An 18,366-nucleotide genomic window follows, 5' to 3' on the forward strand; every position below is an offset into this window, starting at 1 on the left:
AAACGACCTCTGTGGGTTTTCCCCTTTGCATTTTTTTTCTCTATATAAAAGGATTAATTCAAAATCCTCCAGGTGACTAATTGGCTTTTGAAAACTCTTTTTGTGGGTTATGACTACAAATATCTCCTTCAAAAAATTAGTATTTGACTACTGGAGGAGATAAAGTTGTTATTGTTTTATTATATTTATTTGTTCAATTTCACTTTTTAAATTTGTATAAGAAAACTTTAGAATGGAATTTCGAACTACAGTGTTTCTCGCCTGAAGTTCTTGATAGACTTTAGCTCAAGTAAGTTATGTCGAAAGATTTAGCATGAACTTAGACAAATTTGCGTTATTTTAGCCACACATTATGAACAAAGCCTCTTGAATTTCATCTGGAGGGGGCTGATGGGTATAGCTATAATCTCATTATAGTTAAACTGCAGCTATTTTGTCACAAAAGGAGTTGTAAGTGATCCTGAGGGAAGCCCGCCTCTGGGGAAACCCTAGCAGTAACTTGGGAGAGGAGGCAGGTAGACAAACGGAGCCTTACAATCAAAGTTGATCTCACTAATGGTTGAGATTTCTATCAACATGATAATAGCTTGGGATTTCTGCCCACTTTGTAGAAATTTAAGGCACTAAATCAAGCACTTTATCTCTCTTCAGGGCAGAGATTGTACCACCTCTGATAATATACAAAAGCTGTACTTCTGCCTCAAATTTGAATTACCCTTTATATTTACAAAGTACCATCTTATCTTTAAAAATTATATATGGTATTTAAACACATATAGTGTATTTCAGGGTAAGAGCTGAGAGAAGAGAATCTCTCTCTGTTCTTTATGGTTTACCAAACTAATGGGTAACATGGTACTGTGGAATGTATTTACACAAAGCTAAGCAAATGGAAGAAATCAGAAAATTTAAATCTTTCAGATGTTTGGTACTCTGAAGGCAAAATATTTGCTAAATTGATCGATAATTTATTTTTCCTGCTAGAAGTTATTTAAATACATCTGACCTTATTAATTGTCAGTGCATTAATTTCCTTGAAGTTAATCTTTAATTGAGAAAAAGTGATAACATGGTTTTCTTGTTTTCTTTGTCCTCCCTTCCCCTGCCCACTAAAATCCAGTGACCTAGATGGTCTGGTCCCTATTGTAAAAGATATCACATTTTGTTAAGGCATAGTTTGTTTAGAATCAACTTTTTAATCAGCAAGGATAAGAGTTTAACTTTGGAGCCTTTCTTCATTATAGTTTTTGAAAAAAGAAGAAACACTGTAGTAGTTCTAACTTTTATAACTTCAAAACAAGGGACTGTAAAAGGCCTTTGTTATGAACATATTAACAACTTAATACCTTTTCTAAAATTTATTTGATTCGGAAAATCATTTTAATGGTCTATTTTAATTTGGAGGGAAATGTATCATTTCAAAATTTTTAGATTTCTATCCCGGCAAACATGATACGTATAACATTTTTTGTACTATTGGTTTAACCTCTACTCTTAATTAGCATATATGAGGGTTTGGAATTCATTATCTCAAGGAGGTACTGGTGAAAAACTTTTCCTCTTTTTTACCCTTCTTTTCCCGTTGTACAATGTATTCTTTCATTTCCTCATTTATTGAGCTCTTACTATGTTAGGGCATGGTATTAAGCTTGGAAGAGGGGGGACACAAACTTATATAAGACAAATTCTTTGTTCTAAAGGGGCTGGAAAATGACGATTCGCGGTTTGGAATATGGTGGCGCCCTGCGAGAATTACAAAATGTGGGAATTTGGAAAAGGGAAATTTCAGTGAGTCATCCTATGTGATAAAAAGGAATCCTGTAATGCAGTATGTGTTAAAATATCAATATGGCTAGAGTAACATTGACAGAGCGGTGGAATGAGTTTGGTTTTACGAAGTCATGGGAGGCTTTTTGTGGTGGGATCTGAACTGCGCTCTGACAATTGGAGTAGATTTAATTAGAAACAAGGAACACAGAACTTCAGAAACAGCCTGGGCTGAGTGGCTGAGACACAGGAGGGTTTGGCTTGGATGGTGGAATGATGTGGGGGATAAACATTGGTAGGTAGGTTGGATCCAGATTATGGAGACCCTCAAATGTTTGAGTGGTGAAATGGCTCTTTTTGCATAAATAGTCGAGGAACCATGGAAGATTAATTTAGAGCATGAAATTTATAACAGTGAAAGTTTACATAGAATATGCTTATGGTAATGTATGGGATGATTTGAAAGATGAAAAGCTGTGTTATGTCTCTTGCAATAGTGCTTGTGAAACATGGTGAAAGGAAACCTAACATAGTGAAGACAATATGAGATTGGAAAATACGAAGACCTGAGTGTGGGTTCCAACTCTGCCACTGCCTAGCCATGTGACCTTGTGTACCTCCTATAGTGTAATCTCTCTGAGTTTTAAAATTCTCATCAGTCAAATGAGGATAATGATATCTATATCAGTAAATTGTTTTGTGAATTAAATGAGATAATGATTAAGAATGATCTAAGAAGGGCTGACTTTAAAACATGTGGTAGGAAGCTAGGAATGGCTGGAAGCTAGGACCATGTAGGATGGGATTATTGATCCGTCTGTAGGGTAGTCCACGGAGAGAGCTGGCCAACATTCTAAATGATCAATGACTTAGGTCTAAAGAGGGGTGGTATTGATATGTGCAAGGATCAAATCTAGCAAGTGGGTCATAACAACAAGGATTTCTAGATGGTGTAGCTACTCAAAGTCAAGTATCTGGCTGTGCCCTAGTTCCGAATTCTCAGGGCGTAGGTCTAGGACCCAGCCGACAACTGGAAAAGAAGATTCAGAATTCCCATGGCAAAAGCTATGTAGAATTTCAGGATCCTCCATTCAGAAAAAAGAGCCACAATTCTTGTGGGAGAACTTGTGGTGCTAATTAGTGATTCAGAGTAGAAATGTTACTTTGTTAAGGGGAAACCACAGCCCCAGTGGACTATAGTTCCTTAGGGCTAATTTCAGGCACTGGGATTCTAGGTCTTTCACAATAAAACTAGGTCAAGGACTGCAAGGGAAGCAATTAATAAATTCTCTGCCCAGGTCAGAATTATGTCAGGAACAGGGTGGGGCTGAACCTCTAGGTATGAAACTGTTTGCTCTTTCTGAGCCAGGCTCAGAAGGCTCTGGCAAATATTAGCTGGCAAATACTAGTTGTTGTTGTTAAAATTGTGATGGCTGTGAAAACTGGAAATAAAAAGGTAAATGTGGGAAGCTTTAAAAAATTAAAAGAACCTGGGAGCTCACTGGATATAGGATGAAAAGGACAGAGAGGGCAGTCAGGTGTAACTTGGGCCTTCCAACCCTGATAATATGAGTATCTAGAAGCATTGAAAGTGAACGCTGTTTTCACAGAGGGGTCGGAGGGTTAGAGGACAAAGTGGAATTGGGCAGGAGGGCAGGGAGAGAAGGTGAATTGGGCCTGGGAAGAAATCCCGGTGGGGGGATGTCGCTGAGGGAAGTGGAGATCCAGGGAAATGTTCAAATCAGAAAACTGCAGAACTGAGTCATTCTTCCTCCTCTTGTTCTTTCTCCTCTCCCTTGCCCACCAACACAAGGATATAATTCTGTTTTCCACAGATCTTAGAATCGTTAAACAATTATTTTTGGTTTCTTGGAAAGGTGATTGTAGAACTTTTATTTGAAAATAAAATTGTATTCAAACTAAGATAGGCCAGACTAACCTGTGAGTACCATGTGGTTTCTAGTGCAGTGTTTCATAAGGCAGTGCTGTGTAAGAGAACATTAAAAATAAAACAAAACCACGATTAGTGAATAACAGGGAAAGAATAAAAATCAAAGTGATGTGGAAAAGCCCCTCCTTTTTTTCTAAAAACAAGACCATGAGATGTTTTACTCTTTCCAATTACTTCCATAAATTTTTTTTGATAGCACACCTCAAAAATATTTAGCATAAGAGATAAATCAGTTGTGAAGCTGTTTTTATAGATAACCCTGATCCAAAAGAATTAAGAACACTGCATCCTAGGTGATGGCAGCAAACTTCCTAAATACCTAATGGGGAAGTAAAGGAGCCTAAATAGGAAAGGAATGACCACTCACACATGTAGGAAATTTAAATAAAACTGTAATAGATTGTTTACTTTTTTACTGAAAAAAGTAAAATTTACATTTCAAAAAGTAACTTCATTCATAGTGCTGGAAATATAAGCTTCATTTGACCTTTGGAGCCAAGTTGTTTGTCTCAGTAATACCTATTGTTGTTATTATTATTTTTAAAAAGTATCTAAGAAAGGTGTCTAAACTATGTTTTAATGGAATGAGAAGACGTTGCAAAATCATTTTCTCTACAGGAAGATCATTTTCATAGAAGAGGGTACCTAATAAACATTCTGATAAGACTTCAGCTTAAATGCTTTTAGCAGGTTCTGCTATGAATGTCGACTGCTTAGTTGTGGAAATGTCTATTTATAAAATTATGGTTTAATGAAAAACCTAAAGTCTGAGCTAAATATAAAGATATATTCACAGGAAAAAAAAAAGCCAAACTGGTACAACTTACTCAAAATTGGAAATCAGTTTCTAGGACTCCTTTTAAAAAAGACTGGCTGGGCTTCCCTGGTGGCGCAGTGGTTGAGAATCTGCCTGCTAATGCAGGAGACACAGGTTCGAGCCCTGGTCTGGGAAGATCCCACCTGCCGCGGAGCAACTAGGCCCGTGAGCCACAACTACTGAGCCTGCGCCTCTGGAGCCTGTGCTCCGCAACAAGAGAGGCCGCGATAGTGAGAGGCCTGCGCACCGCGATGAAGAGTGGCCCCCGCTTGCCGCAACTAGAGAAAGCCCTCGCACAGAAACGAAGACCCAACACAGCCATAAATAAATAAATAAATAAATTTAAAAAGGACTGGCTGTAGCATGAGGCTCACTGTGCATCAGATTCTTCTGGGCTTCTATTTATCCAAGGATCTTTAGTACTGAATATAGATAAGGTGTCTCCTTATAACATCTTTCACATTAATGGTCAGGAAGGTTGGGACCGTATTTCCCACCTCCTCCTTTTTTTGCCTAATACAGTGTTGGGTTAGTAGTTATTGCCTAATTCATGTTTATCAATGAATGAATAAATAAAATCCATGCTTCTTGAAAATATTTTTAAATTTTTAAAATACAATTATGGTGTGTTTAAGCATTCAAAAAGTCAACTCCTTTTTTCTGCCAGAAAATACTTTATTTTGAATTGACTTCTGATTCCACATTACTTTGACTTTATCCTCTTATTTATATTCCACTGTATTAAGACTTTTGGTTACAAGTGACAAAAAAGCAAGTTCATACTAGCTTAAGGGAAAAAAAGAAAAAGAAAGGTATTGGCTTATCTAACTAACTGGGTGGTCCAGAGGAGGAAATTGCCTCAGGTACAGTTAGATCCAGGGAACCAATCCATGTTCTTAAGGTCTTCTCTCTTTGGAAGTTTTGCCTGTGATTCTATTTGCCTCATTCTCTCCTTGTTCCCATGAGTGGCAGTTGAAAGTAATTGCCAAGTGTTTCAGCTTACATGGGCCTCAATTAGCAAGCCCATTGGAAAGAGAGAGCTGTTGTCTCTGGACATCAGTATAGTCTGTCCCAGTTAAGGACTCTGATTGACTCAGTTGAGTCAAGTGCTTATTCCTGTAACAATTACATAGTCAACAAACATATTTGGACCAGCCTGAGTAACCTGCTCACCCCCGTGATGAAAGATTGGGAGCAAGGTGGAGAAGGCTAATGATTGACAGCCTCACCAGGACCACATAGAGTAGAGAACAGTTTCTCCAATAGAAAGGGAACACTTCATGGATGTGTAAGGATGAAAAAATGTTCTGGGTAGGGAAGAAAAATCAATAGTATTACAGTCCACTGTATTAAAATACATTTAAAATATTTTTGACATATTCTAATAAGGCACTCCATTCCTTCTAAATTCCAATTAACTAAAAAATACAAATAGAAAATTTGCTTTAAAATAGTCATTTAATTTACTGAAGTTTTATAATCTTGACATCCTTTGTCCAATGGTCTATTTGCATTTGCATGATAATTTTACTTAATAATAACATTATTCCTTCCTTCTTTCTTTGGTTGGGATTGTAGTGTAAGGAAATCAAATCCATTTTGGAAAAATAATTAGTTTTTTGTGATATTTTGTGAGAAAACTAAAGTGGTGGCATTAGGTTACATAGCCAAAATTAAGTGCCAAATGTTTATTTCTTAACATTAATCTGTTGGGCTACAAAAGAAGATGACCTTTAGAGGCTCACTTGTTTTTGAAAGCAAATTCAGTTGAGTAGAAGGACATTAAAAAGGGGGATAAAATGGTTAAGATTTATGATTAAATGTACCATCAGTGTAAATTATGATGCGTAAATGCGTAACTTCTCAGTTATATCTCATTTTCCCCCCTGAAATAACAATTCCTAATTTATTTGGAAGCATATTTTTGAAAACTTACTGTGTTCAAGACACTTTTCTGATGTTGGGTTACAGAGATGGATATGGTACCCTTGACTTTTCTGAGCTTACAATTCTTAGGGATATGTGTTTGTAAAGTCAATAGAACTGATAAAGCTTTTTTTTTTTTTTTTCTTTTCTATTCTTGTTGCATAGGGAAATAGTTTATTTGCCACTCTGGATTTCTGAAAAATCAAACAGAACAAGTATAGACTTATCATGCTTGTCAGGTCTATTTCATGTTTTATTTAATGAAACAAGGGAGTGGGTAAAGAGGTCTAATATGAAATAATATATGCATCAAAATGAAAAACATTTTGAGACTCAATTTCTTTAGATTCTGAACAAATAGTACATTTATTATTACTTTACCCCATAATTTCAGTGCACTTTTTATGGAAAGTCTATTTATCCTTTAGGAAAGCATTAAATGATTATTCTGAGTTTGTACTGAACAAAAGAAAATAAAAAAATCAGAGACATATAAACTTTTGTTTCATATCACAATGCACTTTGGGGTGTATTTCTATGGTATAGTGAGAAAGGAAGACCTGCTAATATGATTTGTTATGAAAACTGCAATTATAACATGCAGAAGAACTTAAATGTTGTTTCGCTATTTTGTTTCACAATTTGTGATATGGGCATAATTTCACCAACAGTATAATCAGAACTACTCATCTGTTATGTTTGGAGCAGAGAGGAGTAAAAGGCAATGATTATAACTTACATTCTTCCCTAGATTTATTAGAGTAAAAGTTTGTTTAGAATTTGTCACTTGTGCTTATACTACTCACTTACTTGCAAAGGGAGAGAAAATCCATATTTAGAAATGGGTCAGTGCAGAACATGCTGTATTGAGCAACTGGCATTTTGAAGCTCCAAGCATTTAAAAAAAACAAACACAACCAAAACACGTAACTACAAATTGCAATTGTTTTTCATTGACGTATTACCTCTTACAGAAAAATACATTTGGTAGGAATGTTTCACAGCTAGAGAGAAAATAAAATCATATCTGAATGTTGAAAGGTAAAAAAGCAAACAAGAAATGATTGTGAGAAACAATCTTTCCAGTTGTTTTAGCTGCTTATTTTATGCACATGTGTGGCTAACTACTAACGCTTCATTTTAGGGGGATCTTTTTTGGGGAACTAATGCTGTGCAGTGATTTTTTCCTTATGAGATTTAAACTTGGAATGCTTCATATTTGGGATGAACTCCTGTAGTGCTTAAGCTTCTCAGTGAGTCAGAAAAAAAGTAGCTTTTTTTTTTAGACCTTATTATTATTCTTACTGATATTTTCTGACATGCTGTATGACATGGAAATTAACAGTTTCTATTTGTTAGGATACACTGAAGGTATTTGTAAATTATCTGTAACGTTCTGTTGTACATTGTGTTATATACTCAAAGTCAGTGTTAGAAAATTATTGCTAGAATGAATATTTTGAATTTTGAATAAGGTCAAAAATGTTGGAGATGTTTGGGTAGCATATTGAATTTAAGTGTGAAGAAATAATCTGTTTTTTTGGAAAAATCTTTTTATTTAGAATTGACCTTAAAAAAGAAAGTCACATTCATTCAATGGGACTTAATATCCTTTTGCTCTTTCACATATACTATCCAGAATCAGCCCTCTTTTTAAAAGAAGATGCATATCTTAAATTTGTTCCTTTTCATGTTGTTTTTATTGTTTCTTTTTCTCTCTGTTAAAAAAATGTTATTTTTGCATTTGGCTCACTGCCTTATGAGTGCCATTGATTACCAAAATTTGAACTATACAAATAACTTTTCCTTTCATTGTGTGTGACCAAAGATGTGATTTGATTGACTCAAGTAGCCCCTCATTAAGCTCTGTAATTTTAAATATACTTAACTGTTTATTGTTACATACCCCATTTATTTGTCTTATAGCCAAAATGCTTGTGCTTTTTATTAGAAAGTTTTACATTTACTCTTCAACTAATTCAATAAATATTGAGAAGCTGCTGTTTATAACATTGTGTTATATACCTTTTATATTAGATTGGTTTTAAATATGAAGTATTATTATTCATTATAAAAGTTTTTACATAGTTTCTTCTGGAATGGGCTCTATTTTCCAAATACAGTAGCCTTACCATCACCATTTAGAAATTGGAAAAAATATAGATTTTTAAAATCTGTCTTGGTTTATACTAGTTGTAGGAAGTGGGTTTTTGTTTGTTTGTTTTATTTAAACTGGATGCTTGATCTTCAAATCATAAGACCTAGATATTGCTCCCAAATTCAACATGAACTTCCAAGACACTGTAGGTCCTAAGTAATATTTTACTTCATTCCCCCCCCCCATCTTAACTAATTCCATGCTAAATTTTATCTTGGATATAGCCCAACTATAATTCTTTACTAATTAATCCCATTTTATCTTCAATGCCAGAAGAAAAAGGCCACAGCTATATTCATTGTATGCATTTTTTAAGGCCATGATGTGGCTTTTACTACTTCCTACATGTTCTATATTTGTCATTATAACATGTCCAGTATGTAAACATGTTCAGGAACTTACAAGATCTCAATCAAAATATGGTTTCATATATATCTTAAAATATCTAAGAAAGAAGAAATCAAGTCTGATGCTATCTGGTTGTTTCTGCTGTAGATGTTTCCATGATTAACACTGTCACTTCACCTGGTTATTATTCAGTCCTTATAAAGATCTGATCCTAACCCTATAGGCAAGCGGGATAAGAAATTGCTTCATGGCCACTGGGATTCTTGGAAGAGTTGTGTCTCTGACTTAGCAGCGGTTCTCACCCGGCCATAAATCTTGCCAGTTCTGGCTCCAAAGTGCGTATCTGCCCCTTGTTGCTCTGTATGCAAATTGGACCTTTAGTGAAATCCTGCAGCCTGACCACATGCACTAGACGCAGACTCGATCCAAATTAATTTGGAATATGCCTGGAATATCCAGGGTGAAACACCATTCTGATACTCCATTCAAGTCAAACTTCTGGGAAGGGACAGCACAATGGAATCTACTTTCATCTCCTGCCAAACATCTGTATCTCAGAGAGGCCAGCGGGCAGAGCTGACTCCTAAGGCTGCATCTGGTCTTTCCACTAACCAAAACTAACCCAGAGGGGGCCATTACCAACCTTATCTTATCCTACCCCACTCCCTTGACAAATAGAGAAATTCCGTGAAATTCATGTTTACAGAGTTCACCAAACTATTGAGAGTATTCTGATGATCTAAATTGTACAAAGAACGTATCGAAATTGTATACGAGTTAGAAACAACAGAAAATAAATAGCTATAATTTGTAAGGATGAATGCTATTGTTCCGCCTGCAGTTTTATCCCAAACAACTCAGAAGAGGGGAAATACTTGGATTTTCACTTTCTTATGACATGTATTCAAGACAAATACATTTTAAATAGGACAGAAAGTTTTGATAATGAGAAACAACAGTGACGGTTACAGGGATTAAATATATAAAACCATCTTTAGTCATTTAATTCACAGTTTGGGACAACAAGCTGGAATGTAGACGCTTTACACAAAGTAACAGAATTTAGAATTCTATATATTTCAGCCTCTTTTCTATTATAGATTTGTATTGGTTTATGAACACAGGTCTTGCAGATGGTGTCGTGTATACCATCAGCTGCTCTGCCTAGACCTCTCCCTCCTGGAAGTTCACACTTTTATCTCCTACCCAACCTGTGCCTTGTGGGTGGAACTGTAGGTTTAAAGACCCTGTGGTTCACAGATTCTGGAGGGAAAGAGACTAAGAAAAAGAGTAACAGAGGGACAGACATGTAGGCAGACCTTGTTTTCCAATGTTGGCATCCCATTTTAGAAAATGTTTTCCCTCATGCTGCTTGCGTTTCTTGCTTTACTAATGTTTATGTTGCCTGCATTTCCATGTATAGGGATTTTCATGGTTTAACAAAATATCCTCCTGAGGCTATAATCCTGTCCAGGTTGTTTGAACGGTCATGCATTCACATGTTCACATTCATATATCAGTATGAATGCGTTCATGACATGAGAACAGCTATGTTGAAGTGGAATATTTGGGGAGATAGGGCAAACGTGGATCGTAATTGTGTTTAGAAAAAGAGTGTCTCTGTGTGTCTAGCAACCCAGATGAGACAATGAGAGGGGAGGGACACAGACTCATTTAGTCTGTATCAAAAATTTGTCTCTCCACGTCAAGAAAAAATAAAGAAAAACCAAACCAAACCAAACAAAATCACCAAACTTCTGCCTTCTGGCTCTGAATGTGCCTTTCTGTTCCCAGGACTCAGGCAAATTTTAGAGTTTTAGAACTATGAAACCTAAATACCATTGACATCATTACTTTTACGGAAAAAAAAATCTGTCCTAAGATCGAATAACAAATTAATTTTTCTAAGTTTGATTTTAGTTTCCAAGTGCTTGTTGTGTTCTTATACCAGTATTAGGACCTCTGGTAGCTTGTTGTTCTGGTAGCCTGGCTTGTCTTTTAGCTTCTAGATGATGCTGAGAAGTAAAAAGTACAAGTGTTTTATCTGTGCAAAACCAAATTTGAGAAAGAAAGCGGTAATAAAGTAAGACAATAGAGAAAAATAAATACATAAAAAGAGAGAGGCCCCTAACCATTTGGTTATCCCATATATTACTAACTCATAGGATGATCTGCAATTTGAATTTATTCACAGTCAGTGGTGTTGGGAACTTTAAAACAAACCTGTAAAAACCCCATAAATAAAAGTGAAAGCTTAGTGACATAATTTTGAAGATAAGAAATAAGCCCGATTTTAGATTGTTTTGGATAGTATAAAAGGTGTCCAGGCAAAACAAGCAGGTAAATTTCACTAGTTTGTTGGATATTAGGTTTTGTAATGGGTAGACCATTTATCACAAGTCTGGAGGGTGGCAGAGGGCACTGATTAGAGGAATGGGCTTTGGACTCAATCAAACCTGGGGAGATCTGGCTCTGCTATTTAAAAAGCTAATTGTTCTAGGACAATTTTTAAAAATCTCTCTAAGTTCTAATTTTCTCATCTGTAAAATGGGGATAAAGATAGTATGCATTCTTAAGACTTGGAAGGATTAATTGAAGAAATTTATATAAAGTGCTTAGCACAGTTCCTAGAACATAATAAGCACCCAAGAAATGGTAATTATTATTATTGTTAGAAATTCTTTTGAATTTTTGACTGCTGCTAGTTGTACTGAATTTACAAAGTTTGACTTTTGTCATCCATATTAACATTTGAGGATTTAAAAGTAGGGATTAGATAATAATGTACATATTTTTTTCATTTATAAATATTCCTTAATACTAATATTATTTTTTAAGTGAACAGATGCTTCAGTAGTATACTTTTTTCATGGTGATCATCAAGTTCTTTGCCAATTTATATATATATATATATATATATATATATATATATATATATATATACACATAAATGGACTCCAAAGTCTCAAATGATGCAATTTTGCATCTAGTGTGTCCATGACTTAGAGAACCCTGGTTTTATTAATAGCATTTGGTTTGTCTTTAAATTCATTCTATGGTGCTATTAGCTCTCTTGATGTCAACTAAGGCCGACCTTTATTGGAAACTATTTTCTGTTTCTGTTGAGACTTAATGAAGGCAGATGGCAACATATATTTGAAGAAACATCCTTACAAGGTCCTCTGTTGTACAGGTGATGAAAGTGCAGAGTATGAAAGATAATGCATCAATTATCATAGATGGGACACCTGATCCAATGTTCAATCAATCAGTAACAGTATTTAAGTTGGTAAAAATTAACTAGTGTTCAAAATAGGTGTCCCATCTGTCAGTTGTCATTTAGTGATGACAATTTTAATGTAATAGGTCCATTCTGAGGTCTTGAGCATTTGAACTTGTGCAATTACTTGGTGAGACTAGATTATGAAGTGCTTTGTATTTATGGAAGTGCTTGTTTAAAAATTTAATGTAAACTATTTGCATACGAATATTAAATCACAGCAACTTCTAGTTGTTCTTTTCTTAAAATAGCAACATGGTAAACTCTAGATAGAAAAACCAAATTTAGAGCAAATTTTATTTTCTAAAATGCATACACTTTCTTCTCTCCTTTCTTTCCCCACCACATTTTCTTGCTCTCTATTTTATCATGTGAAGATGGTTTAGGTGAACTTAGTTTCAAATTATGGGTCTCTGGATTTCCAACCTTTAAAATTTTTTGAAAGGCTAGATGCTTTTTCACATAAATTAACTTTATTTTGCTTTATCTTGGTCTTTTTATGATTGTTGATTTACTTACTAGATAGACATTTTTAATATTCTCATTAATTCGTGCATTCAATCTGTATTCTCTAAGCATTTTTTTTGTTGTTTTACTGTGTGTACAAAGCAATGTGCTAGTCCTGGAAGGCTAGCACAGTATAATATGATCCCATTTCTATGCTCAGAGTTTGTCTTCTAATAGAGGAGGTGATTCAACACTCAATAAGATCCTAAGAAATAAAAAAATCAAAATAAACTTTAGAGAAAGGTAGGTAGTGTTCTGAGGGGGATTCATCTAGATTTTGTCAGATGGTGATGCCACTTTAATGACTCATGGTCTAAACTGCTTGTCTTTCAATGAATGTGTTACCTGAATCACTTTTTCATTCAATAATATCATTTCTATAGAACTCATTTTGTTAAAATAATTAAGTATGAATATTAAACTAATGTAAGGGTATTCTTATATATAAATGTATATTATACAAGTTACTGCAAGATGTAACCAACCTTTAGTTATCCTTAATCTCTGCTTAACGTAATTTAATTTTGTTAATCTCAGACTTGAATAGAACATAAATTTCTAAGTTTTCCTGAACTTATTCTTGAAAATCAAAATACTTTACAGGGGATAAACAGGGTCTGACTTCAGAACAGTAGACCATCAATGGCCCTTGAAGGTGTTTATTCTCCAGTCTTAAGGAGAGCTCCATTAGAATTGATCATTTGATCTTGCTATTAGAACTACCATTTTAGAAATGTTTTGATGGAATACATCAAATCAAAAGAGGAAGTCAACACAAACATTTGTCTTAATAGTTTGAGATCTGATTTAATTATGGCCAATATTTTTAGGAGAAAGAAAACCAACATAATTTCAGAAATTCACACAGGTCATTCTGGGTTGCATAGTCTTTGACACAGCTTTTGGAAAATCTCTTTATAATTTCTTGATTTACCTTATTCTAAGGAATTTTTTAAAACTGATTTCTATTTCCAATAGACTCAGTCTTTAAGCCTCTCTCATAATTTTCTTGATGTTTAAAACATTTTTCTGTAATGCTGATAGAGGTGTGCCTAAAATAACTAGTAAAAAGATTGTAAGCTAAGATCAGTCAGTTTCCTTAACAGGATTTATTTTAAAATAAATTCTTTCAAGAATTGTCACCAGATAAAGTAGATTTGGGGGCTTTATGTTTTCTTTTGACTGTCCATTTTCGAGGCTCAGTTCTCACTTTTATTTCAAATTGGTCAAAACTAAAGCAATAATGCCCCAATTTTGTTAGTTAGGGTATTATTAGCTTCATATTCCTTTGGCAAAACCTTTTTAGCTTCATATTCCTTTGGCAAAACTTTTGTATTCTGTTCCCTTCAGAGTCTTGTTATCTGAATTATGTCAAAATATTTAAAGATGTTAGTGATTTGAGATACTTCCCTTCCAAGAGGGCACATTAACCTTTGACAATGGTCCTCAATTCTTAAATGAACAAAGGTACTCACTCATCAAAGGAGTGAGTGTTGATTGTCAAAGATAAAATAGCAAACCACAAGGTGTTTGGGCCCTGACAGTCTTTGGGTGACTCTGGAATCTCTTTGGTTATTTATGAGCTTAAATAAACCTCACTTGGAATTTCTCAGATATAGTATTTTATTCTATTTGTTTCCTAATTACTAAAACCTCAATCACTAAGTGAAAAGTGGATTCACTGGGAAATGACCTTAAAAAGTGCAAATGTTCCCTCTTTCAGAGAGGCATATTCAGCAACAAAAATTCCGTGATTTGACCCAGCTGTATTTTAGAGTCTGACAATTTATATTTCCACTGTTATTAAAGAAAGCACAGAAAGCATTTCTATATCCTGCTACAGTCCTTCCTTCCTGTTTTAGTTATGAGCAGGAGATGCTAGAAACTACTGTACATCATCTGTCTTTAATGTCTGTCAAGAAAGAAATGTCGTTCAAATATCATCTGGAACTTGTCTGCCTTTGCTAATGTAGTGCAGAGCAGTTCTAAAAATAAAGGCAGGATTGTTGAGTCCATTAGGAGCAGCTTATTTCATCATTGTTGTTTTTCGCTCGTAGCCTTGTGCCTTGTATGGTGGTTTCTGTTTCTCAGAACAAGCTAAGAAGAGCCATTCTGTTCCTGTGCTCTGGGAATGCTGGAGTAGAGAGTCTGTCTTTTTGAGAATAATATTTGGCTCATACAAGGGGCCTGTGTTCTGCAAGTGTAATGTTTGATGCATGTAAGGAGGATTAGCATCTATGGGAACTGAGGCAGAGAAATTGAATAGAAATGCCAGAGTCAAATAAAGAAGTGTTTATTTATTGATATTATGTTGAACCTTTTAATAGAAAACATTCAATTAGCATAATTAAATAGGAGGTCTGATTTTGCTATCTTGTTTTTGCCTGATGAGAAATTCAGCATTGATTTTATGGCTATCAGGAAATTTTAGTTATCTTTTCATGTCTAAGGTTCCCAGACTTTGAGGCAACAACCCACTTTATCTGTGCTTATCTGTATTTATTCTAATCAAATAAGGGTTCCTACAGAATACAATCTTAGAATATATACTGAAAGACGACACAGAAATTTCCTAAGAGCTTGGTAGCTGTATATGAGATGGTTAATAAAATTTTCTCTGCCATCTATTGAAGTTAAAGGGAGGACCACAGATTATTAGTAATCTTATAATTCACTTTACATGTTATGATTTAGTGCTATACCTTGGTCTTCTTTTTTTCCTTTTTAGATACTAGCTCAGTCGTGCACTGAAATCCTGGAATTACGGCCCTCAAGCGTCTGTGTGGGGGGTAAGTGGTTAGAATTTAAAAATACCTTGTAAGAAGTTGTACTTTTTTCCTAGTTAAAATATACGATTTGAAACTCATGTTGGAAAGAGAATAGCAAAATTAATTTTTTGGCATCTTTTTCTGTAAGAATTTTTAAATAATTCCTTGAAATATTTCTATTTTAAATTCAAATTTTTAAGATTGGAGTGTTATTTTAAATAATGAACATATTGTGTGACAGGCTTTTAAAATCTTCTGTATATTTAGTTCATGTTTGAGACCTTTCCTATGACAAGTAAAATAGAAAATTTTCTCTTTTATCTGATTATACAAACAGTCAGGTATCTGTAGACATTGAGCTCCATGCCTTGATGACCTGGCCAAAGTACAGTACATGCCAGCTCAGGGCCCATAAAGAAGTGATTTATGGGTGGATGGCAGGAAAGAAGCAGGTGGCTTCATCAGTTGGTTCTAAGAACAGACTCGGGTTTTAGCACTTTCAAGCCATCCAACCCAAAGAGAGTGCGATTCTCTCTAGCCTATACTATTTCTACTTCAAGTCTTACCTGGAGTCCATTTTAACCTGACTTTTCTTTCAAAGGAAAAACATTGGGTCTGGTGGGGAAGGAAATGTGCTGTGCAATTTACTGCAGAACCTCTAAAATGCTGGACATGGGATGAGGTTCTACATCTTTGGACTCCTCCATTAATGATTACTGAGAAGTTCAAGAGGAATAGTGCATTTGAACATTCCAGAGCAGGATGGCATTCTATGCATTTAGAATTTTACCTAATCCTCATAACAACACTATTCGACAGTTTTATAACCCCGGGTTCACGGATGGGGAAACTGAGACAGAGACATGTTCAGTACTTGCTATTAGTAACTGTCCTGTTAGACTCTTGTCTGTCTCACTCCTAAAGCTCATGTTCTTTTTCTGAGTCACATTTTAAGTTTCACTTGCACTTTATTTTAACTTATAAGAAAATTCCTTTCATAATACACTGAATGGAGAGTGGCATGGCAGTATTTTCTTCCACAGTTAATTACTCTATATGTGTTAGATTATTTCAGATAGGAGGTCTCTGAGAGGATTGAAAGTTGATCACTATTAAAATAGTTGACATACCACCTTGCAACTAAGCAGCAAACATTTAGTTGCCAATCAGAACATTGATTGGCAACTAAAATTTTCTTCTAGCATATTATTTCACTCTCTAACATTTAGTGACTGCTCTTCTTACACAGAATATGAGTTCAATCAACCTCTTTTACCTATTGGCCGTAGATTATTATTAGTCCAAAATGCATGACCCTTGATGAGTTATAAGTTTGTATGCAACAGAAAATAAAACTAGAATTAAGGATGTGAAGAAGCTGTTAAAGAAGAGCTATGTACGGGGTGTCATAGAATGAAGAAAATATAATACACGACTGTTCTAAGAACCAGATAATATGAGGCATTAACTTCTTTACGTTCTCATACCTCAGTTCCTAAGACAAGAGGAAAACAAAGGGTTTTCTTTCCTGTGGATATTTTCTTCAGGATAGAATTTGGGCAAGTTTGTATGGTGTTTGTCTGGGATGACTGTTATGCTTCAATTCTAAAATCTTGGTCACTATTGGAAAACACTTTGTTCAAAAAATAAAATAACGCATCTCTACGTGGCAGTGAAGGGTATCTTCACTGTACGTACCTGGAGGGTCTAAGAAAGCAAGTAGGACCATGTCTTCGTTGTTATTAGTTGGCTGATTAGTACTAAAAAATTCATTCTTTGTACCTTGATACTTTTGTTTCAAGTAATGCTTTTTGTTGTTGTTTTTGTAAAGTAGTGATTAAATTTTTTATTTTTCCTTTTACTTCTAGAGGAATTTCAAATAGTTTTGAATGGAAGAGGATTCAACTTGGGCAGTCGGAATGGCAGTGTTCTCTGTACTTACACTGTTAATGAAACATACACCAAGAGTAGGTCTCCATAATTTCAATATTGCTTTAATGTCTCCATAGTATATCAGCATCAAGTGTTTTCCTCTTTTCCCCAACTGAAACCAACTGTGCTATATTTTTTTATCAGAGGGGAAAGAAAGGAAGTCCAATGATAATACAAGTAGTAATAATAATTACTTAATAGTTATTTAATAATGGCAACATTTGTTCATAACTTAATAAATGCTGGACCCCATCCTAAGTAGCCTCATTATACAAATGATGCCCTTGTGTCTGAAAGAGTCAAATAACTTGCCTGTGGTGACACAAGTAATAATGGGCAGAGCTGAGAGTTGAACCCAGTTTTCCTGATTGCACTCCGTACGGACTCTATCCACCACCTTATTTAATTGCCTCTTTCTCCAGATTTGTTTCTTGTAACTCTTGCCTGAAAATCTAACTGTCTTGGACTATTCTACTACTTATTGCCTTATTTTATTGTCACTTGTTATCTTTATCTAATTTCCCAATAATTTGTCAGCCAGTTTCCTGAAGACGGGCTTTTTGCCTTATAGATATATCTCCAATGCCCACCTGGCACAGTGTTTGTTGATAATTATCATATTTAGGGAATTAGGTTTTATTTTCCCTCACTTGGCTTTCAAAATAGGAGAAGATGAGTGTAACATTTTTATCTTCATTTTGAGAAAAACTTCTGCTCTTTAAATAGATCTTAGTATGCTGAGCGTTTTGGGTCTCTATTAAGACATTTTCTCCTCATTGATGATTATATTGTCTTCTAAAATTTTATACTGTAAGGCAGATGCTGCAACTCTGTGAACTCTGGTGGAATTATTTTTTGAGAGGTTCATCTACAATTTTGTTGTTTATCTGATGGTTCTAAACCCTCCAATTA

At 34.9% G+C, this 18,366-nt stretch overlaps 1 protein-coding gene across 1 annotated transcript in view; it reads left to right on the top strand.

Annotated features, from left to right (window-relative positions):
- The window catches only part of ANTXR2 (ANTXR cell adhesion molecule 2), a 161,081-nt gene that overhangs the window by 18,095 nt on the left and 124,620 nt on the right, over nt 1-18,366 (top strand). Inside the window, exons 8-9 of the mRNA XM_059922783.1 lie at nt 15,483-15,543; nt 17,391-17,489. Coding sequence (XP_059778766.1) covers nt 15,483-15,543; nt 17,391-17,489 — 160 coding nt within the window. The remainder of the gene's footprint in view (nt 1-15,482; nt 15,544-17,390; nt 17,490-18,366) is intronic.

The sequence above is a fragment of the Balaenoptera ricei genome, chromosome 5, assembly GCF_028023285.1.
Source record: "Balaenoptera ricei isolate mBalRic1 chromosome 5, mBalRic1.hap2, whole genome shotgun sequence".
Classification (NCBI taxonomy): Eukaryota; Metazoa; Chordata; class Mammalia; order Artiodactyla; family Balaenopteridae; genus Balaenoptera; species Balaenoptera ricei.